This window comes from Camelus bactrianus, chromosome X, assembly GCF_048773025.1.
Source record: "Camelus bactrianus isolate YW-2024 breed Bactrian camel chromosome X, ASM4877302v1, whole genome shotgun sequence".
Lineage (NCBI taxonomy): Eukaryota > Metazoa > Chordata > Mammalia > Artiodactyla > Camelidae > Camelus > Camelus bactrianus.
The window spans coordinates 115399249-115422242 of NC_133575.1; the positions used below are offsets into that span (position 1 = coordinate 115399249).

General features: G+C 47.1%; 1 protein-coding gene across 3 annotated transcripts; it reads right to left on the bottom strand.

The window, feature by feature from the left end:
- Window positions 1–223: 223 nt before the first annotated feature.
- Window positions 224–18453, bottom strand: GABRE (gamma-aminobutyric acid type A receptor subunit epsilon). Of its 3 annotated transcripts, none has more exons than XM_045517664.2 (9): window positions 18307–18453; window positions 13999–14219; window positions 13492–13559; window positions 8831–9051; window positions 8012–8094; window positions 6513–6650; window positions 2663–2815; window positions 2347–2468; window positions 224–2054 (listed from the first exon to the last, which is right to left on the bottom strand). In XM_045517664.2, exons 1-9 carry the CDS (start codon window positions 18360–18362, stop codon window positions 1710–1712), a joined length of 1407 nt encoding a protein of 468 aa, XP_045373620.1. In that variant the 5' UTR covers window positions 18363–18453; the 3' UTR covers window positions 224–1709. The 3 variants fall into 3 exon arrangements, with proteins under 3 accessions (XP_045373620.1, XP_010954675.1, XP_045373623.1); XM_010956373.3 differs by having other exon boundaries at window positions 2347–2546; XM_045517667.2 differs by having other exon boundaries at window positions 1916–2054; window positions 2336–2546.
- Between the last annotated feature and the right edge of the window lie 4541 nt (window positions 18454–22994).

Consider the following 22994-nt stretch of genomic DNA (forward strand, 5'->3'; position numbering starts at 1 on the left):
TGGTGCATATGTGGTAGGTCATGGATGGGAGTCATGGATAGGAGAGGGTAACAGACAAAGGTTTGGGTCATTGACTTAAGGTTTCAAAGCTGAGCTGAGAACAAACTCGAATGCCCAAGAAATCAGTCATACTGTTCATACTCTGTTGATATATTTATTGATATATTTCCCCGTTTCAGGTGATGGTCACAAAAAGCAGATGGAGCCCCACCCTCCCCTCCCCCCAATAAAATACAGACACAGATTTCATTCAGCATATACAAGCATTGGGGCGTGTCCAAATTCATCTCACTGGGTTACCAGAGCCAGGAGACGTTAGATCTTAGGGGCAGTCTGAGCACCGGAGGCCCAGAAATTGAGCAGGCCAATGCTGATTAAAAGAGGCTGCTGCTCTGGGCCCTGCCAGCAGAGGCTATAGAATCAAATCAATGTGATCAGAGCTGCCTAGCCCTATCATGTGGTCTTGAAGGTGACAGTGGGCTCCTGGGTAGCTCCTAGTGAGGCCACAGTCCCATAGAAATCTGTGCCTCAGGGTTCTCATCTGCAAAATGGGGATAAGAAACCTGTCCTGAATAGATCACAGGGCTATGAGGCACAAAATAGAAATAATCTGTCAAAAATGCTTTGCAAAAGGTAAAGTGCTGTACAAATTTCAGGGAATTCAATTGATTGATTGTGATTGTCAGAGTGCCCCAGGGATAAGAGTGGACTGCTTCATGGGTCCAGGGGCCAAGGAAGTGGCAGAACTCCTACAGTGTGCCTTAAGTGGGCACCAATCAATGGGGGTAATGTTCGCTGAAAAGCAGAGTTCCTTTAATTTCTTGGCCCTGGGAAGTCACCACGGCCTAGCACCTGGGTCAGGGCTGGGAAAGTCACTGGGGAAATTACAGAAAGAGTCACAGGGGTCAAGGAAGAGGGAGAAAGTGGCATATAAAGCAGGGGGTCATTACTATTATCACACACACAAATAGATACCCACTGGATGCAAGGCATTGAGCTGGTAGTGCAGATGAAGAATGGAGCCCAGCGGGGAGGGGAGAGGGAGGTGTCACAGCAGCAGAGGGAGGGACACTGTCCTAAAGAGGCTGAATTGCTGGCTCCCCTCCTCCTAAAGGGATGACGCCAGTGTCTGTCTATCTGCAGGGGAAGGAAGAGGGGGGCAGGGAGAAAGAATCAAGAATATAATACTCTGACTTAAGGATGGGGTCCCCTCTCCCTGTTACACTGCTGTCCAGCACCTTAAGGAGGTGTCAGGAACAGGAAAACAGCTGGTCTGTGCACTTTGAGGCTGAGGCCAGAGCTGGGCCTGGAGCACCACAAAGGCAGTACTGCGTTTTTGGGGAAAAAAAGGCAGTGGGTGTTAGCCCTTTTAGGAGACAACTAATCCACTCACACATGCACACAGTCTTAAGGGAGCTGGTCACTGAGAGCCTACATTTTGAAGCCGGAGGATCGTAAATGCCCCTTGAGGAACAGATAGGTGTGCCGTTTTACTTCAAATTGGCTGCCAAGGAGATTCAGTGAATGGGCCAGGCAGGGTAGAGGGCCATGAAGACCAATTCCATGCAGGCTTCTGTTTGGGGAATGGGGAAGGAAATACACTCTCCAATTGTTCTTGCTGCTGCTGCTTCCCCCTCAACTCCCTTAGCAAAGGGTGTGGGACCTCCTGGGGAACTAAGGAGGCTGCCCCACAGGGCACCAACTGGTCCCTACAGGTTAAGGCAAACAAGCCAGTAGAGCACATTGAAGAAGAAGAAGGTGACGGGGAAAATAACTCGTGAGTAGTTATCCAGACGGTAGATATGGATGAAGAGGCGGCCCTGCTGCCACATGCTGCCCTCGCAACAGGGGACCACGCACAAGTACTTCCTGCACCACCTGCAGCAGCCACCAGGACGTGGGGCTCTGCAGGGCTTGATGGACTGCCGGGCTGGGCAAGATGGGCCCTCCTCTTCATCACTGTCCTCGGAGTCCTCGATGTCACACACAAAAGCATCCGGATGCTTGATAGCACGGACACGGGGACGGTTAAAGTCACGTGCACGGGCACGAGGCTGAAAGGAACAAGGGAAGAAATGGGAATGAGTTAAGGGAAGATGAACCATGCCTGGGTGTGGCCTCTGGGTTTCTGGGAGATTCTGTCCTTGGTACACTGTTTCTTTCCCACCCCTCCCCCGCCCAAGATTCCCACCATTACATGGGAAAGTTTGTTCCATTCCTGCTAAAGCCCAAAGTTACCCCCATCACTTGGTGAGCTTGCCACCCATGTGTCATGAGTCCTAGTGCCCTCACTTGCATGCTTCCAAACGCCAAAGCCTTGCCACCACTCCCATACCCAGGTCATACATGGCGAAGTTTTGGAGAACCACGGGGATTTGCCCGGTTGTAGGTCAGAAAGTTGAGCACAGCAAACTCCATCAGAGCACAGAAGCAGAAGACGAAGCAGATAGCAATATAGAAATCCAAAGCTGTAACATAGGAGACACGTGGGAAATTCTTCCGGGAAAAGGTGCCCAAGGTGGTCATGGTGAGTACAGAGGTGATCCCTGGGAAGGCACAGGATGGAGGTGGGCTGAGCTCCTGATTCATACGTTACACTTCTGAAAGGACCCCCAAGAAGGCAATTCTGTGCTTCATGTGCATGCCTACCTTAGCCACTTACCTAAAGAAGTCCTGGCTGGAGCAGAGTCTCTCTTGATCCAAAAGGAGATCCAGGAGATCATCGTGGTCACAGAAGAAGGAACATAGTTTTGAAAGGCAACAAAGCCAAACCGCCTGCTCACATTGAAGAAAAGCGTCAGGACCACGAAATCACCTGGAAGATATTAAAAAAAAAATCCCACCACTTCATTATAGCACTGCCAGCACAAGACATGCATATTAAGGGTCCCATCCATTGTTCAGTTCATGGGATCCCCACCATGGTCCTAGGATAGACACACATTAACCCAGTGCCACCCACAGAGGATTAGAAGAAGCCCAGATAGGAGGTTCACTACAAGGCCCATGGTCAGTTAAAAGCTAAGCCAGAGCTAGAACTTTAATTGCTTCTTTCTTAATTCACTGTCCCACATCCTGCATCCATATTTCTGGAGTGGGGGCAGAAGGGTCAGATGAAAGCAATAAAATCAGTTAGCACTCTAGATATCAGAACCACACAGCCAATGTCCAGATGGCTGACTGAGGCCTTCACATCCACTGAGGTGCCATATCTAGTCTGCAGAATCACAGCCTAACACATGCACTTCTGGCTCTTACAATGTATCCAGCAACGGCCAAAAGAAATCACTTGCCTAACCCCAAACCTCTGGTGGTTCCCTGCTCCACAAGAGCTACAAGAATCAAGTCTACACTCTATCATCTGAGACTAAAGGCCCATCGTGATCTGGCTCCAACTGATGTCTTACACATACACCCTACTCTAAGCTCATCCCATCCACTCTCAGATTCCCTGAGACAGCTGGCACATACTTATACCGATATTTGCATCATGGACTCCCTGTTCTTAGTCTAGTACCCTAGCCCAAACTGACTATTTTGAGAAAATAGAAGAATTGGCTGAAAGTGAAAATTTCAGTCAGCCCTCTAGATGTCAGGTCTGCAGAATATACATCCACAAGGCAGACTGAGGTCTTCACATTCATTGGATATCATGTCCTTGATGTTGGCTCAGATTTTCTACCTCAGTGATGCTGTAGAATTGTTTGGCCTTGAATTAGGTAGGCTTTTAAACCCTTCCACAGCAGGCATAATGTGAGCCCTGTGGCCACATTCTGGCAAATCCAAGCCCAGCACAGCCTGGAACCTAGCAGATGCTGGGCAACTCTTGCTACTGCCTGGCAACAGCTTTGTAAAGCGGACCAGAACACTAACCTGTCCATGTGTCTTCCTATTTTAGAAAATAGATCACCTACTCAGCAGGTCTGGGAATGTTGGAATTGCATGAGAAGAACAGCCTTTCCTACTCACCTGGCAGCACTGACACTCAAGGGGCAAGACTTCTCAGAATCTTCTGGAAAAAGGCAAGGAAGTGGCCTGGGGTCAGTTGAATACTTGTGTCCAGAATAGTTAGCTTTGTGGATAGAACTCCTCCTCCAGGGCTGCTGCAGGGACCACTCGCACTTACCTACTAGCCAGAATATATTTATCAAGTTCCTAGTTCCCTTTTCCTGGGGTCTTGACTGCAATTTAAGACAGCCCTACTCAGCTACAACCACTCCCTGCAAATTCTTGTTGCAATAAGATTTATTATCCTATCAGCTTTTTCTATTTGTATTTTATTTATTTCAGCAAAGAAGAACCTTCTCTACTTGTCAAGAGATGGAAATTTGTCTTTGGAGGCTGAGTAAAGATACTAACATACATTTTCTTATTCCTGAGGAATAGAGGAGCATGGGTAAGGAAAAAAAAAAAAAGATATCTGGGGCTGAGGAGCCAAAGAGGGAAAAAAGCTAAAGACTCTTTCTTTCTGCTCTTATCTGATTTAGCCAGACCACAGTTGGTCACTGTACTGTCAGAGAAACACAATAAAAAAGACTGTGTCCAGAGCACTGGGACTAGAGGGATGAGTAGAGCAAAGCTTTGAAGAGCAGGGGAGGAAAAGGAACAATGGTTGTATAGTATACAAAAGAATATGACCCAGAGTTGGAGCCATAATACTGGTCCTTTGATCCTGACCCTGTAGAAGACTGACTAGACTTACTGTAAGCTCAGTAGTTCTAGGGAAAAAGAAATAATGTCTAATGGTGGAAGTTCCAGAGACTCCAATTTCAGGTGAACTAGGAGAGTCTTTGATGGACAGAATTGTCTATAAAAGGAAGAAATTCCCTTGCAAGAAACTGAAATCCTAATGATGGGTAAGATTCCATCAGGGACTTAACAGCCAACAGTGAAAGATGACACGCTCACTGGGGGTAAGGATGGACTCTCTGAAAGCCTCCTGAAGCAGAGATTCTCTGGTTGAAGGCCCAAGGTGGCCAGAGTAGCAAGCTACCACTGCATTCCTATTCCCTTAGGAGCTGAGTACATAAATCAGCTCTGGATGGAGAGAACTGCCTAGGGCCGGCTGAAAGAGTTGGGATCAATCCCAAAGATAACTACGGTACTGAGGAAACCATGATTCAAGATCAACTGATCTCTAGTAAAAGAGAAAGAAGCCCTCCTTCTTTCTCCCCAAGAATTCTCTTCTCTCCCAAGGAGGACTGGTGCTTACCTATTGTCATTGCTTTGGTGATGATGCTGGCTCTGGGGCTTTGTAGTCACTAGGGCACCATTTTGAAACAATGCACAACCATCTACTAAACGGAACCACTAGTGACTTGAAAGCCCCTGGGCCTTGTCTCCTCTGCCGCTTTTGATGATGGGTCCCCACCTGTCTGGGGAAACAGAGGTGCAGAAAGGCAAGAGGCAGGCCAATGGTTAGCTGGAAGAAGAGCAAGGATCCCAAGTCAAAGGTAGTAAAATTGCTTACCCAGACCCCCCAAGAAAAAGTAAAACATTTGTAAAGCAGCCCTCTGCCCCTAGTACAGTGCAAGCAAAGCTCTAGCCAGATGAGCATGAGCTATCCCTCACCCAGTGATCACTCAACAAGTAAAGCAAAAGCAGATTTTCTGCCTAGCCACATGGAAGCAAAGCAAGACGCCTCCCATGGCAAATGGCTGCTTGGGTGACTGGTTCCATCCACATTCTGGAAACGATGAGGGCACTGCCACCACTGCCCTGATTTGGTCAGTATGTGTGAAGAGGGTTTCCAAGCTGCTCTGGGAGCAACCCTAGGGAGGTCCCTTGGCTTCTCATTCAGATCACCTAGGAACACAAGCAAAGACACTCACACCTATTGGGAGCTGAAGTTTAAGGGACCCCAGGACCCTCCCCTTTAGTCATTATTGGGACAATATCAGAAAACCAACGATCACCATGTCCATGTTGAATCCACCGTGGAGGCTTTGACAGGAATCTGTGTGTGTCAGGGCTGCTCCTTTAAAATAAATGTTGATACAGCAGCCATTGTAGGTGCTGAACCTTCCTCCATGCTATCCCAGACCTCACCTAGCTGACATCAGAACTCTAGCCTCCACCTCCCGTTAGGAGAGACTTTGCCTCCCACTCAACTAGAACCACTTAGATTGGCTCTGGATATGGAAAATTCACATGACCTCCATTTCCCAAAGTCATCCAAGTAGGTCAGTTGTAACACAGATCTTGAAACTGAAGGGTCTGCATGACAAAGCTAGTTGCAAATTCTGACAGCAATAAAACTTTTCTACTTACCTACCCTCTCCGGGGCTTGGCAAAGCACTTACTTCTTTGCAGATGAGACTGAGATGTAGTTACAAAGTCTCAGTTTCCTCTGCAAACAGTTGTAAGTGCTTAGCATTTACAAGACAGGAGCCATGTTCTACAACATTTTCATGGGATGATTACACAGCATTTGTATGGATGGATGGCCACCTCCAGTCATCCCTACCTCCCTCCTGGGCCTCTACCTGGCCTTGGCTCATAGGTACACTTACCAGCTATGGTTGCAATAGTTTCAGTCGTGTTGGTCACTCCTATAAAATCAAACTGGAAGAGCTTCCAGGAATTATTTCCATTGATTTCAAGCGTGAAATTGTCCCACTTGTAGATGATCTCATTCTCAGGATAGGAAACTGGAAAGCAACATGAGAAGGAAGGTCATGTGAGACTGGGAAGCCCAGCTGAGGTCTCCACCATCATGGTGTCTGAGCAATGCCTTAGAGTCCTGACTCTGGCCTCACCAGCTATGAGACCTTACTTCTCTTATCTCATTGTTGAAGTCCATCCAGTAAGTGCATTTACTGAGCATTTCTTAGTACCAAGCCTTGTGCTGGAAATACAGAGATGGGCAAGGCAGAGGCCCTGCCCTCAAGCATTCACATTTTACTGAGTCAGACAATGAGTACACATCTGTAATTGTTGGAATTCCTCTGAGAAACTTCTGCCCATGGGACAGTAGGGAAACAAAGGAGGGAAAGATGAGTTGGGGACACACCCAGAAAAGAGTCCATATAGTAGGTGACATTCCCAATAAGTCTTAAAAGTTGAGGATATTCTCTGTATCGATGAAGCTGAAGGGGTGCGGAGGGTGTTCTATGCACACAAAGGTGAAAATGCCTGTTGTATTATGGAAGTGCCAAAAGCCATAGAGAGGATGGATGAAGTATGTGGGAGTGGATAGTAGGGGCCAGCTTATGAATGGCCTAGAGGGTTATTCTAAGGAATCTGGAATTGATCCATGAGAATTCAGGAAGGATTTGAAACTAAGAAGTGACCAGGTCTGGGTGATGCTTCAGCTAGGTCACTCTAGTTCTTACAGAAGAATGGCCTGTTGACAAGGAGACCAGTTATGGGAGATCAGTGCAGTAACCCAGGTATAATAAAATGAATGAAAGTAGGAGTCAAATATGTGGCAGTGAGAATGCAGAGAAATAGACAAGATCAATAACGATTCAGGAGGGCACACCAACAGGATGTATTGATGGATTAGATGTAGGAAGTGAAGAAGAATGAAGCATCAAAGTCCTTGGCTTAGACAGCTTGAGTGGGTGATGGTGCCTTTCAATGAGACAGATGAGAACACAGAAGCAACACACTTGTTTTGGGGGTAGAAGTTGGAAGGAGAGCATGTACTTAGTTTTGGTCATGTTCAGTTTCAAAGTGAAAACATTACAAAAGGCCAAGTGGAAGTTGACAAAGACCTAACCAAAGTAGCGACAGTGGAGAGCAGACATACTTGAGATGCACTTCAGAGGCAGATGACTGACTTGAATGCGGTGGAAACGAGAGGGAGGAACCCATCATGAGGCCCAGGTTAAGCAACACAGTATTGTCAGCAGGAAAGGAGATGAGGATGGAATGGGAGGTCCTGGGCAGCCTTGGCACCATCTTAGGAGGAAAAGCAGAGGCAGAAAAATGTAAAGGGCAAAGATGAGAAAAAGACGGGGCCCAGCATGACAACTCTGGGGCCCCAGGAACCTAAGAAGGTACTCACAGCTAGAGAAAGACAGAGGGCAAGAGTGAGAATCCATTGGAAATTTGAGCATGTGGAGTGAGCATCCAACATCAATGGTCATCCTGGAAGGGAGAAAGGAGCCTCATTAGGCTGGCCTTGAGCACTTAGATATCCACCCAACTTGGGCCTGGGGACCACCACCAATGAGTGGCAACAGTGGGATTTGAGACAAAGAGCTTAAAGGAGAGACAAAAAGAGAGGAAGAACAGCTTAAAAGTATCTGGCTCCTCTAGTCTCCATCACCAGAGAAATGTATGGACCAACTTAGATGGGCTTTTGTTTCTTGCCCATCCCAGCCTCAAGGACTTGCCAATACTCTCCCACTCTCTACCACCTCTCTGCCCCATATCACCTATACACAACCTTCCCCCACCAGGCATTCAAGTGTCCAGCCTGGTCTTAGGTAGCTTTCCAAATGCTGTGTTGCTGCTCCACATGGATAATTCCATCACCATGGACATGTCTCTACATCCAGGGCCCACTTGGGGTGGAATTGTCTAGGCAATGCAGTCATACTGGTATATTATAGTTGGGGGAGCTCTGGACTTGAAGTAAGTAACTAGGTATCAGTCCCAGCCCTGCCACAAACTTGGTGTGTGGCCTTAAGCAATATCTTTCTATTTTGAGGCCTTAGTATCTGTGTCTGTGCATGAGGGGGTTGAACTCATGGTCTAAGAAAGCTGGACGGGCCCTTAGAAGTATTATTCAGGATGAAACCTCTGCCCATGTTTCTTTGCCAAAAATTCTCAGAAGGGGAAGGAGAGTTCCAAGAAGCAAGACTCCAGAGGCTTGACATACCTAATTGTGTACAACACCTTGCCATCCTTGTGGATGCGGACCATCTGGTTGGGCATGGTCATCGAATGCTCATGGGTCCTCTTAGAATTCCTAAAAAAGGTATCTGGGACCCATAACTGGCTCACCATGTTGCCATTCAGAACAAAGCTCTCAAAGCTGCCATCGTAACGAAGGCGTTCATCATACCAAGTCTGGCAGAAGGTGATGTCAATGGAGTATTCCTGGTGAGAAGGATAAAAAAGCATACATTTGGGACTGTGCAGACAAAGAACATGTCCATGCCATCCTGTGATGGGCCTGTCAAGTTGACAGGAGCCCACCTAGGTTTGCACAGATATTCCTCAAAGGAAAAAACAAACATTCCCAATATACAACAATCTGGAAAGACACAATTCATCTAGAAACAGGCAGGTAATGTTAGCTTAATTGCATGGGCTGGGCTCATCACATCACCGCTCCCTTGTAGGGCTATGGTGTTACTCTAGCGAGGTTAAAATCCTCTCAGTTCCCACATTTCCATAGCAAATCAAAAATCTCAGCTCAAAATCATTCTAAACATTTACAAACATATACACCTTGGACTGTATATAGTGAAGTCTGCCCTTTTAGCTTTTATTTGGGAAGCACAGATTAATCCATCTTAATCCTTCATTCTCCAGAATTGTATTAAAAATGAAGTGCTTTGAGTCATGACAGAAAAGCTGATTTAGTCTCATGTTTTTTGAATCTTTTGTTTTGTTTTGTTTTGTTTTGTTTTTCCTCTTAAAAAGGGGCACCTAACCTCTGAATATATGCATGTGCACATGCCTAGATACACTCATGATGATTTTGTCCCTAGAGGCTTTCTATCCCATAAACATCAAAAAAGATGTTTAATAGTAAGAAGCATGAGAAGCGAGAAGTACATACCACTGGTTTTGAAGGTAGAGAAAACAGACTGCAGTACAACTGCAAGCAGCTTGAACTGAAACTACCAGTACTAGGCCACGGTAGAACCTTGAGGGCTAGCCCAGCCTCCTTTACTTTAGAGGTAGGGACACTGAGGCTCAGAGAGAAAGAGATTTGTGCAATGTCACACAAATAGCGCATGCATACATCCAGAGGTTAGGTGCCCTTTTTTAAGAGGACCATTACCATGGCCTTGCCCTGGGACGAACTTTACCCATTTTCCTTTACAGCGCTTACTTCACTTGCACCAATAATCCCTTTGGGTACGAAGGTCCAATTTTCCTCTGCAGGACCTCTAGGCCTTTCCCCTGAGCTATCCTGCATCAAACAATGAACCTCAACGAGAAACTCACAACATGGGGTCCCATAGAGCCCTTGGGATGGAGGTGTCAAGACAATTCCTGCTTGCCTTTGCTGCTCAGGCCAAAAGGTGGTGAGAGCTACTGCCAAGTTGCCGGGAGCCAGGCCCCCCAGACTGAGAATGTTGAGACTCACACAGAAAAAAGGATGGCAGAGTCTGGCTACCATTCACATGGGAGCCCCTAGTCCTGCCCAGCCACATCAGCCTTCACAAGTGGCCTTCAGAGTGGCTGTACAGTCCCAAGTGGCTGACAGTTCCAAACTGGCCTGCAGAACTGCTTGGGAGCCAGAGGAGCCTTCCCTTCCACAGTCCGCAGCTTGCTCCTGCTCTATGTTATGTGTTTCAAACAAGCATTTCATTTCTATTTAACAAGATTCCCATTGTTAAGTTCACTACACATCAACTGATAACTAACGGCTCAATTTTTCCCCAGTTTGACGGGGGAGCTTGGGATGTACTTCTCTTTCAGCTCAGCTGAAATGCTAGAAATTTGGTGTTAAGTAATTGGCTTAATTGGAATCACTTTCAATAATTACCACAGGGAGAAGCAGACTCAGTAACTGTTGATGCTGTGATAGGCAGTCATTCCCAGGCTGGTCACTGCCTTCTAGGCTCAGGATATGTATTTCAAAAGGTTAGCCAGGAGATTGGTAGAAACAGTTGATTTAAATCCACATGCTGTGGGTTCAGTTTGCTCTCCCTAAGGACAAATCCTGTGCTCAGCACAACCTCTGATTGACTAAAGGATGTTAGAACTTCCCTCAAACAACCGCACTCACTGTGTAACAGGATGTTGGGACTCACAACCTTGCTGGGAGGCTCAGTTGCCTCAAACAGAAAATGAGGATCCCAGTGGCTGCCTGGCCTGCCACACAGGCTGTCACAAAGATCTGAGGAGACTTGTTCATTGGCAAGTGCTGTGACTGTGTGAGACAGATATGCGCCCCCTCCTCACCCAGTGCAGGACTCTACAGTTTCACCCCAGAAAAGTAGGCTGTATAAGGACCGGGACCTCCTACAGTTTAAAGCACAATTTGGAACTACGTAGAAGGCCAGACTTCTCCAGGAAATTTAATACCATGTGAGTATTTGGAATCTTCTAAAGGAATTTGGCTCAGGCTAAAGCACCACCTTACTGGCCAAAGAAAATCAAGTTGTTGGCTCCTCTTTGGACCAGTTCTGTGTTGCATGCCAGGTTCGGTGAAAGCTGAGTTATTCAACTGTACCGCTCGGTCTTGTCAGGTATCAGCACTTCAGGTGAGACCAATGCTGCCAACACCAGGAGGCACAGCAAGGAGGAATAGGGCACTCAGCTACTAAGTGGGGCTGCTGCTCTGCTGCCACCAGGGCTCTTGCAGATGATAGAAACTGTTTCCCCAAATTATATCTTACACAAATAGCAAGGAGACTGTAGCCACAAAATTATCTACTACTCTTCAGGCCACTTTCTCGATTCCCACACTAATGATCTAAAAGGTCCATTTCCTATTAAGGGTCAACAGTGGCCATGATGGTGGGACTGGAAGACCTCAAGCTCTGGCTCAGAACCCGGTGGTTCTTAGTTTATCAACAATTTTAATCAAGCTGATTGATAAAATCACACTCAGTGGTAGGCACATTCATACAGCAAATAATAAATCTGACATCAAGGGAAGAGGGAAGAAAAAGTTTTAAGATATCAACAGAAAGTCAAAGAGAGCTGTTTACTCTCATTTTCTCTTCTTTCTTGTTATTTCCCCTAAGTGTGTGGCTTCTATCCTTTTCTCGTGCTCTTGCTCACTGGTGGGAAGCCAACTGCCACACTGTGAGCTACCCTGTGGAGAGGCCCACATGGCAAGGACTGTGGAAGGTCTACAGGCAGCAGCCAGAGAAGGACTGAACCCTGCCAACAACCATGTGAGAACTGGGAAGTGGATCGTCCCTTAACTGAGTCTTCAGATGAGACCCCAGACCCGATTGACACCTTAACTGAAGCCTTGTGAGATACTGGCACAGAGGACAAGCTAAACCATGCCTGGATTCCTAACCCACATGAGCTGTGACCTAATGACTATTCGTTGTTTTAAGACACTGTGTTCGGGGGTAACTTTTTGTATAGCCATTCACTGTGCTTCAGGAATTGGATATCAAACAAAGCATCACAATGGGGAATCCCCCACTCTTCTACTCAGCCTATGTAAACACTGATCTTCCATCAATGTGTACTTACCTTTGAGTATCTATTTGCAAGTACAATCTCAGAGCCTAGACTCTGGGCTCACTCAATTATATGGTGCTTGTTGGGTACCACTGTGTATGCTAAAACTGTGTCTGACTTGGGCCAGGTCAAAGCTATGGCCATGATGGGGTTGGTTACCACAGCCTTACTCATTGTCAGCCTCTGCAGATGAAAGTGACATTTGCAGAACATCTTTCATAATTTGCTCAGCTAACATATACTGAGTCCTTGACATCAAGGAACCCATAATTGAGAGAGCAATGCAAACACACAGTGCATAGTTACAAAACAGCGAGGTAGGGAAGATCACATAAACAACTGTGAGACGAGCTAGATCTGAAAGCCAAAGAAAGAAGTGTGGTGTGAGTAGGAAGGGAGCAATTAACAGCTGTAGAGGTCAGGGAAGATGCCATGAAAGAGGTATCATTTGAGGTAGACCCTGAAGGATAAGGCTTATTACAAGTAGAAAATTGGAGACATGCCATCCCAAACTGGAAATAGCTCAAATGTAGGCTCAGGCACATGATAGTCTGGGAACACCCATACACTAGTGTGACTCTAAAAGGGTGAAAAGAAATAAAACTAGAGCCCTGGGTTGGCTCCAGCCATCAAAAGCCTTGACTGCTAGAGTGTGGAGTTGAACTTCATGCTTTAAGCAAGGTCAGGGCAGTAGGAGGCACATCACTCAGGAGGCCAGGTTAGTAGGTACATTGTGATATATATTTTGTGAGAGATACTGAAGGCTAACTGGGGACAGCACTGACACTAGGATGACAGCAGTATGAAAGGAGACAAGGAACTAGAGCAAAATTAGAGAAACAGTCCTAGAGCAAGAGTTGGTGACTATAAGCTTACATCCATAAAAATCATTATCAGAAGAAAAGAGCCATTCCATCGTGTTGTTTAAAGTTGCTTTATTTTTATTTTGAATGAAAGACTGGAAGATATAGTCAAGATTCTGAAGGTCCTCTTCAGGCAACAAGGGACTTATCCTTTGCAGCCTCTTTCTCAAGTCAGTGTTGGTTAAAATCTCTTCCCCCCAAAACGCTTGTTACAGACACCCAGAAAAAACAGGTATGAAAGGCCTTATGCTCCCTAGACTAGAATATACTATAACCAAAGCTCAGTACTCACCATGTCCAGGATAGAGATAGGACCAAGGGTGTTGACAGAGATCTCGACAGTGACCACAGTAGGCTTCTCTGTAAAGTAAGTAGAAGTGGCAGAGTTAAGTGTCAAACAGAAGCATGGGTCAGGAGAGGGTGTGGTCAATGGGGAATAAAGGGGGTAAGCGTTGGACCACATGGTTTTAACATCCGATACTACTTCTTTCTGTATTCTTTCGTGACAAGACTCAATTCATAGAGTGCTAAGAGTTGGACATACCTTGAAGGTCAATTATCTACCCAAGTCATTTCATTTTACAGCTGGAGAAACTGAAGGTAAGAGAAGGGAAAAGTCTAGACCAAGGTCATGACATTGCTGAGACTAGAGTTGATACCTCTTACTTGACAGGTCAGCAGCAGTTGTTCCCGCCCACATGCATGGCACCATCACCTATACCCCAGGCCCATTCTCCACACTTATGCCCTCAACTCTCTTCCCCTCTGGGCCTGAGGAGAACTATGTTCTACTACTCACCGCCAATGCCAGGGCGCAGTTTGTAGTCGTAGTTGTTAAAGAGACTGTCCAGGATGAAAGTGGCTGTTGGCATTTTGCCAAGTCTGTCCTGTGTATCGGTAGCAGTGGGCTTTATTTCTTCAGAAGAGGGTTTCTCTTCAGGAGCCTGAGACTTGGGGTCGTAGACATCACCATCACTAGCAGAGGGTGCCTTCTCTGATTCAACATGAGGTCCTTCAATCCTAGAACATAAAAATAAAAAAAGTGAAGCTCTGTCCTCCACTCTGTAGGGGGCCCAGGTGATGTCTCTTGGGACAAAAGCAAACCAAAATAAGCTACAACCCAGGGCATGAATAGTGACTGGTAACAGTAAATGAAGAGCCAGTAATAGATTACTCTAGTTAATTTCTTCTAAATCTTGCTGCTCTTTGGGAACTCCCCATGCTACCCTCCTTTAACAGTAATTCTTTATTTTTCAAAAAAAATCAATAACAAAACTAGGTTCAAGATTTTTAAAAGAATTTTTCAACGTAAAATGAAGAGGGCAACGTAAAATGTGTGAGCTCTGGCCAATCAGCTGCTGTTACTAGCCTTGGTCTCCAGTCTGCCTGACCAGCACCATGTGGGAGTAAGTGGGCAGGCAGAGGGCCAGGGTTGCTGAGGAATGTTCTAGAACACTGTGGGAATATTCTGCATTTCTTTGCTTTTGTGAGACTTCATTGCATTGGAGTTGGGGGCCAGGGGTGGGGGAAGCTCTGAGGCCTTCACCCAGAGGCTATCCAGGAAACAGATGGTTAACAGGAGTCCAACCTGAGTGCCACAGCCATGCACCACAGCCAAAAAAATTATAAAAATAATTAAATTACAAAAAAAAAACCCTCTAAAAAGCTGCCTGCCAATGTATGAAACTCACCAATGGTGTTAGAAATCAGGGTGGTGCTACCTTTGCTGGCAGGCAGTGAGGAAGAGGGCACTAGGGGGCCTCTAAGGTTCTGGTCATGTTTTAGCCCCTCATGTGGGTGTCTTGATACCAATGTGATCATTTTCTGACAACTCATAAGTCATGCCCTTATGATTTGAGCATTTTTCTGCATATATGTTCTAATTCAATAAAAAGTATTTTGAAAGATTAAAATGCTAGTAAAATCTGCTACTATATGGACCTTATTTGGAGCCTGGTTTTAAAAGGCAAACCATAAAAAACAAAACAAAACAAAGCAAAAAACATTTATGACACAACAGGGGAGATTTGAACACTGGTAAGTTTCTTCAGCATGAAGAAATTATTCTAAAAATTTTTGGTGTAAGAGTGGTATTTTATTATGCTTTTGAAGTTCTTATTAGAAATACATACTAAAATAATTACATATGAAATGATATGATGTCTGAGATTGTCTTTAAAATAATTTAAGCTGGAAATGGCAAATGGGTGGGATACAGAGAAAATAAGCAGCTATGAGTTGATAATGAGGCTGGTGATGGGTTGTGGAGATTCACTCTACTGTTCCCTGTACTTTTACATGTCTTTGAAAAAAATTATAATTAAAAGCTTTTAAAAAAGCAATCATCAAAATTAACTTGTGATGTTGGAAAGCAGGAGAGTGCTTTCCTTTGGGGAGGAGGGTGTACTTGGAGGGGACAGGTGGTGAAGCTTGTGGAGGGTGGGGGGAGGGAACTGGCCATGTTCTATTTTCTAGTCTAGGTACTGGTTACATGGGCATGTGTACTTTGTGAAAATCCACTGAGCTGTTCACTCATGATTTCTATACTTTCATATTTCTATGTTACACCTCCAAATGATTTATTTTTTTAAAAAAGCAATCAAGACAGCTTGCTTCCTTAAATAAGGGGTTAAAAGGGCAGGAAATGTGGACATGGTCTCTGGACTGCAGACCAAGGGACTGCCAACTTGAACAGCAAAATGCATTTTCCTGCAGCATTTCAAGCTTAACTGGGGTACATATGTGCCAAGTCTATGCCGTTTCTCATGTCTGAAATAGCTAATTCACATTGTGGGCAAGGGAAGAACTGGACTTGGGAAAAGCAGCTTGCATTTCCAAATGCCATACCCAGAGATGTTCTCTTTCCCTGAGGCTTTCCCCCCAGTCCTCTGAGTAGACAATACCAGCCACTGCCGGAGGGGGAGAGGGAGAACTAGGGGACTGAGACCCTGCAAAATGAGTGACGTGGCTGGGACCATGGCATAATCAGGACTGGCAGTGCTAGCTAAGACCACCCAAGAGCTTGCAACGGCCCTTCCCAGATGTCCAAAGCCAACAGCAAGAACCCCGAGGTCCAAAAGGCAAACATACAAGCAAAGGCCCAAGGACCACGGAAGTCCCTCTGCTCCCAGACTTTGTCTGTGACGAAAATGATTTCAGAGGGTCTTGAGATTGCTGTAATCCTACAAATTGCTTTTGCCAGTAAAAAAACAAACGAAACAAACAAAAAAAAACCCTCATCCTGTGATCCCTGGGGTTAAGGAGCTGCTGACAATGTATACCTTTTCTCAGCCAGCCATTAAGCCCACTTTCAGGGCTAGAAATAATAAAAATGTGAAAAACACTCGTGCACTGGACTAGTGGTATCTCTCCATGGGGGCTTTTCAGGCACCCACATCCTTCTAGATGCGATGATCCAAGATGGAGCTGAATCTCTGCACCCCCTCCCCCACTGAGGATGCTCATTCAACTGGCTGGGGAGAGGGAAAGGAACATGAGAAGGGCCACTGGATTGTTTTTTCTTCCCATCTTTTTCACCTTACAGGTGGAGAAACTGAGGCCCAGATGGAGGAAGGGTTGTACCCAACGTCATACAACTGATTTTAAGCTGAGACTGGGCCACAGCGAGGTGGTTCAAGGTAACTCTTGCCAGCACACCCCACTGCCAACCCCCTAGCTCTTTTCTGACGTCACAGGTTGCCATGTGGACAGTGTCTGAACGTCAGTTACTGCAGCCCTTTCCTCTGTCTGGAAGGGTAATTTCCATCACAATAGCCCCTATTCCATGCTGTTTTCCTCTCTGGTCCCACTCCCTCCTTCTGCACCCCCAGACCCCTCTTTTGCCCTAATCAGGCACCATGTCAGCTCTCCCAACCAGTCCAGCTCACATCTGGAGGGATGTGGATGACTGGAAATTCCTAGCACGCATTCAGAAATATTTACCAAGCCCCTGATGAGGTCAGCCCGCTAGTGCACCAGTGAGCCACCAGGGAGCCACGCAACTTGAGAAGCTAAGGCATTCTGGGGTGAGAAGAGCAGCTATCTCCCCTCTCCCCAACCCCAAACAGAAAAGCAAGACAAGCCCAGTAACATGGAGACTTCAAGAATGCTGGACAGATCAGAAAGCTGAGCAACTTGTGACAGCTTGCACCCATTGGGAAGCTGTCTCAAAAATATGAAGCAGTCATCCTCTACCCTAAAAAGCCAGAAATGCAGGGGACAACCTTCCTCAAAAAGTCCCAGGGCCAGAAAAAGATGTGAGGGAAACTGGCAGCTCTAGGGTTTGTAAGAGGGGGGAGGGCTTGAAATGCAGACCTAAACCACAGACATAAGAGATTACCATTCCTGGCCTCAGGCTCCAGTCTGCCCTAGACCCAGCAGGGTTTCTAGGGGGCCAAGGGAGGAAGAGGGAGGCTGGTGGCGGAGGGGAGTGTTTGGAGAGCTGGGGCAGGAACTCTTAGACTACACCTGGGCTCCTGCCTGGGCCTGGCACCAAGAGGACAGGCGGGAAGGGTAGCAAGTAAAGTCAAAGTGGTCTGGAGCAGTATCTGGTGCTCAGTAGGCGCTGAGGGAAAAAAAATTCTTTTTGAACGAGAGGACAGATTAGCCAACACTCAAACATTTTAGGCGCAGTTTCTCTTTCCTGCCCGCACACCTTTCTGGGCGCCACCTTCCCAAGTCCCCCCCGAGTCCCCAGAAGCGCGAGCCTGCTCCAGCGGGGTACCCCACGGGCCGCTGGACTCTTGCCTCCGAAGGCTCAGAGAGGGAGGGCCGCGCTCTTTCCCCAGCTGCGGCAGGGTTTGGGGAGCGGGAGTCTAGGGGCCTGGGGTGGGGGCGGGGGGGACGCGAGCGGCCAGGTGATAGGCGTCCCGTTTTCCTTCCTGGGCGCCCCTTGGGGCCCCGGGACGCCCATCCTAGGTGAAGAGGGGCGGAGGCTGGCCGTGGGCGTCGGAAGGACACGGGACCGGGCTGGACAGTGCGAGGGCCAGGGGCGGGGTGCGTGCGGGGCTTCAGGGGCGCGGCGTGCGGGGCTCTCAGGAGCCGGCCTCGCTCCTGGGCAGAGGGACCTGGGCTCCGAGGGCTCCTGGGTCCTGGGTTGGAGACTCACCTAGACGGGAGGATTACGGATGTGCCCAGGAGGATCAGGAGAACTTTGGCTAACATCTTGGAGGGGACCGGCGCGACCACCTGTGCGGAGGTCGCTGCACTGGGTCTGTCCGCACCAAGCGCGGTGTGGAGGGTTTTGCTGGGCTCCAACTTTCACTCCTCCCACTCGCCCCGCCCCGCGCCCCCCCGGCCCCGCCCCCTGAGCCCCGATGGAAATCTCCGACGACGTGTTCACTGCTGCAGCAGAGAGGCGGGGGTAGGCTGGGGCGGGCTGGGAGGGGAGGAGGGAGAGGAGGAAGGAGCCCTGTCGCCAAGGCCCCCCGCCCCTCTCCGCCACCACTGCGGCGCTGCCAGACAGCCAGGGGCGGGGGACGTGGGGGAGGGGGGAGGAGGCGAGCCTGCGGTGCGCGGGCCCCGGGAGGGGAAACCAGCGGCCCGCCGCTGCGGCTGGGAGAGAGGCTGCAGAGTGGGCCTCGTAGGGGCAGGATGGGAGGTTGCGACCTCCTCCAGCCTGCGGGGGTCAAACTTGGCCTCTATCGCTTCGTACCCCATCCCCCGCCCCTCCCCCCGCAACCCCCCACTCCTACCCCGCGCAACCTGTTGCACCTCATCACTTTCCCAAGTACCCTGGTCTCTGAGATTTCCCCCACGGTCACTCCACCCCTTCCAGCCCTTCAGAGCACATCCCTTGGCATCCAAAAGAAGCTGGGTAACTTAGCACCTTCCTGGGTACAGAAGAAGTCTCCCCAGAAATCTCTGTTCTGAGTTAGTACACAGGCCAGTTTCCTTGGTATTTAGGGGTGGGAGAGGACCCTCCCACAGAGCACCAGGCCAAGGCAGCCACTGGAGGACTTTCTCTGAAACCAAAAGAAATGCCCTCCACACAATGTGGTTCCTAGTTCAGCCTAGGGGCCTGGGTGAGAGAGGGACCCCCTGGGGTAGAGGGGCTTTGTCAACCCCCTCTCCAAGACGGCTGCCCGTGTCTTTCTGGAGACTTGGCTCCTGGTGATGCCAAAAGGAAAAGGCAAAAGGCACTGGGGGTGGGGTGGGGGTCAGTGGCTCCATTCAGGGAAGACACCTCAAGTCTCAAGCATCCTTGGACTTCATCTTTCTTGCCTAGACCCTCATAATTTATTTCAGAGGGGAAGGGATTGCAGAGATTTGCCTTCAAGCTGCTGCCACACTAGCAGCATCCTCACCTGTTGCTCTGGAACAAGCTGTGTGAATCCCAGCTCACAACGACAGCTCCCTGGAGAGGCTTTGCTGTACTGCACTAATCTAATACACCCTCTCTACCACCCCACCCCCATCTCATCACTCTGCTTTGTCACCTTCACAACACTGCTCACTAACTGATGATTTTCCTGAACATTTCTTTGTGAGCTTGTTTATGGGGGGTTTCCCCTACCGGAGTGAACTCAGTGATGACAACCCAACCAACCCAACCAAAGAATGTGCCTGTCTGATTTTCCACCACATCCCTGAAACTTCAGATGAGTCCTGGGCACACAGTAGGCACTCAACAAATATTTGTTTACTGGCCTGTGTGCAGTTATGTGTGTCTTAGTGTCGCTGAGTTCACTGAGATCTGGCTCCCTTCACTGTGCAGGAGAGAAGACTGCAGGCCACGTTCATGCTTCCCAGGTTCCTGGGTGTGTGGCCTGGGCAGCTCCATGTGGCCCTGCACACAGAAGTGCCCCAAGCTTTGTTTCATGCTTTGCTATCTCTTTCTTAAAATTCTTAGTCATTTTTGAACAAGCGGCCTGGCATTTTTATTTTTCCCTGGGCTATGCACATTAGGTAGCCACTCTTGCCCTAAGACAACATGCTGCAGAGCAGGCAACAGGCAAAAGCAGAGCATTCCTGAACCTACTAGAAAGAGAAAGCTGCTGGATTTTCTGCTTGCCTTTCTGTCCAGCACCAGACTGCTGCAGAGAGGGGCAGTTCTGCACTTAAGGCAGCCAGCCTTGGACTTGAAGTGTCTTACACATATGTCTTTTTCTCTACTGACATTGGAGCTCCAGGAGATGCAGGGTTGTCTGATTTACCCGTATTCCCCTGGGTGGAGTGCTGTGTCCTATGGCTGGCAAATTGTATTTGGTGAATGAGTGAGTGAATCCAAGCAGCCAAAACAGGCAAATGGTTAGAGCTCCTCATCGGAACATCCACCCCAGGCACCTTTCTCTTAAGGGCTGAGTTTAATTACCCTTTACCATCTTCCTTTTAAACCTCATTCACAAGATGGCTGCAAGGACCTTTGAAGACTCCTGAGCTTTGCAGAAGGCAGGGCCTTATTACTGTGTTGCAGTTCTCTGACTATTTCCTGTGTGCTGGTCTGTCCCAGGCCCTGAACTTAGTGATGGGGGAATAGCCAGCAAGGCCTCGGACACAGTATTGGCTCTCATATGTGTTTCAAGAGAGGAGAGTATGAGGTAGGAAGTCATGATTGCCCTGGACTTTCCAGGAAGATAGGCCTCCCTGTGGCTGAGCAGTCCTGGAAGCTGCATGCAGGCAGGAGGAGCCAGCCCTTCACATAGATTTGGACCTTGTAGCCATCAATGGGTCTTCCAGGCAGGGGTTCAGAGATGGGCATTCCAAGCAGAGAGCCAGCCAATCAGAAATGTGCAGTGATAGAGAACAAGGAGGAGTCTTTGGGAGAGGAAGCTGGAATGGGAGGCTGGACAGGCTAACGCTGGGCCTTAAATGCCAAACTAAGAACCTGCACTTGATCTTGTAGGCAAAGGGAAGGTACAGAAGAGTTTTGAACAGGGCCATTGTGTGTCAGAGCTGTTCTTCAAGAAGATCCCTCGGGTGAGGGTAGGCAAGAGTGCTCGCAGGAAGAATAGACTGAAGCCTCTTTTCTCCCAGAAAAAGGAGTTTTAGGGATCTGAATGAGATCAGAGCCATGTTAATGGTTAGAAGAGAGGGGCATTTTTATTAGCATGGCAGGTTCAACAGCATTCCAATAAGACAAAGATTGAATAGTGTCCATTTGGTTTATCAACAGGGAGGTCATTGGTGAGCTTAGCATGAGCTATTGCAGTGGAGCAGTGGGGTGGGGATTAGTTCACAGATGATTGAGGAGTGGAGGAGAGGGGGAATGAGATAAGGGAAAATATGAAACATGGGGAGGAAGGCTTAGTGCAGGGGTCATGTCTGCTTCTTCTCTAAGTCCCTTGGGCATGGATCAAGGCCTTGGAGAGGAAGGGAAATAAATTCAAAGAAGGAGCTAACAATGATGGCAAATGCTAGCAGGCAGCAATTGAGAATGACAAGGTCTAGAAAGTGTCTTATGTTAGGAGTGAATATTTGAGGTGAGGATGTGGGTTCAGAAAACATAGACAACTTCTCAAGAAGTTTACCATGAAGGAGGACAAAGTGCAACAGCTAGAGGGAAGCAAATATTTGAAACATTTTGATTTTTGTATTTTAAAGACAATTGAGATATAAGCATTTTTATAAATTGATAGAAAGAACCAAATTGAAGAAAAGAGGGTGAAACTATAGAAAAGAGAGGGGAGGGTGTTCTTAAGGAGGTAGTTGGGTATGGTCACAACCCAGTGGCCAAATTGGTTGGCTAGTGGAGGATGAACAACTTTTCTTTATAGGAGGAAGGGAGAGAAGGAGATGAGAGGAAAGAGACAGGATCATTCATTCATTCAACCAACATTTGTTATCTAGGTGCTAAGAAAAGAGAAAAACAAATCAAAATTCCTGCCCTGTGGGGCATACCTTTCAGAGGGAGAAGACCAACCATTTAATATATATAGATATGTATATATATATATATATATATATATGTATTATATGTATTGATATACACACACATATATACATAATACTGAATATATACTAAATATAAATATATAATTTATATAAATATATACTAAATATATATAAACTAAAATACAACTACTATGTATGTATATATAGTATAGTTTTATTTATATATATATATATAAAATAAGCAAATTTATAGCATGTTAGAGGGTAATAAATGGCTTGGAGAAAAATAACAAGCAGAGTAAAGTAAGGAGGATCTGGAGTGCTAGGGAGAGTGGGCTACAATATTCCATATAATGATTAGGGAGAACATCACTAAGAAGGTGGCACTGGACTATGTAAATGTCTGAAGGAAGAGTGTGCTAGTAAAAAGGAATAAATAATGAAAGTTACCAATGGTCAGCACATACTTGGAGTGTTCCAGGAACAACAGGAAAGCTAGGGTGTCTGGAGTAGACTGGACAAGGAGGAAATAGTAGGAGGTGAGGTCAGAGAAATAACAAAATGGGGGCTGGCAAATCATGAGGCGTCATATGTCACTGAAAAAAATGTTAACTTTTACTCTGCTTGAAAAGGGGAGCCATTGGGAAAGTTATGAGCAGAGGAGTGACATAATATGGCTTACTTTTTTTTTTTTTTTAAGGACCACTGTGTTTAGAATAAAGTGATGATGTCAAAGATCAAAACAAGAGGCAATTGTAGTAATCCAGAAAAGAGATAATGGTGGCTTCAAACAGAGTGATAACAGTGGATGGACAGTGAGAAGTGTTCAGACTCTGGATATATCTTGAAGGTAGACCCAACAGCATTTCTTGACAGATTATATATAAGGTGTGAAAGAAAGAAAAAAGTCAAGGATGATTCAAAAAGGATGGAACTGCCACCAGGTAAAATAGGGAAGGCTAT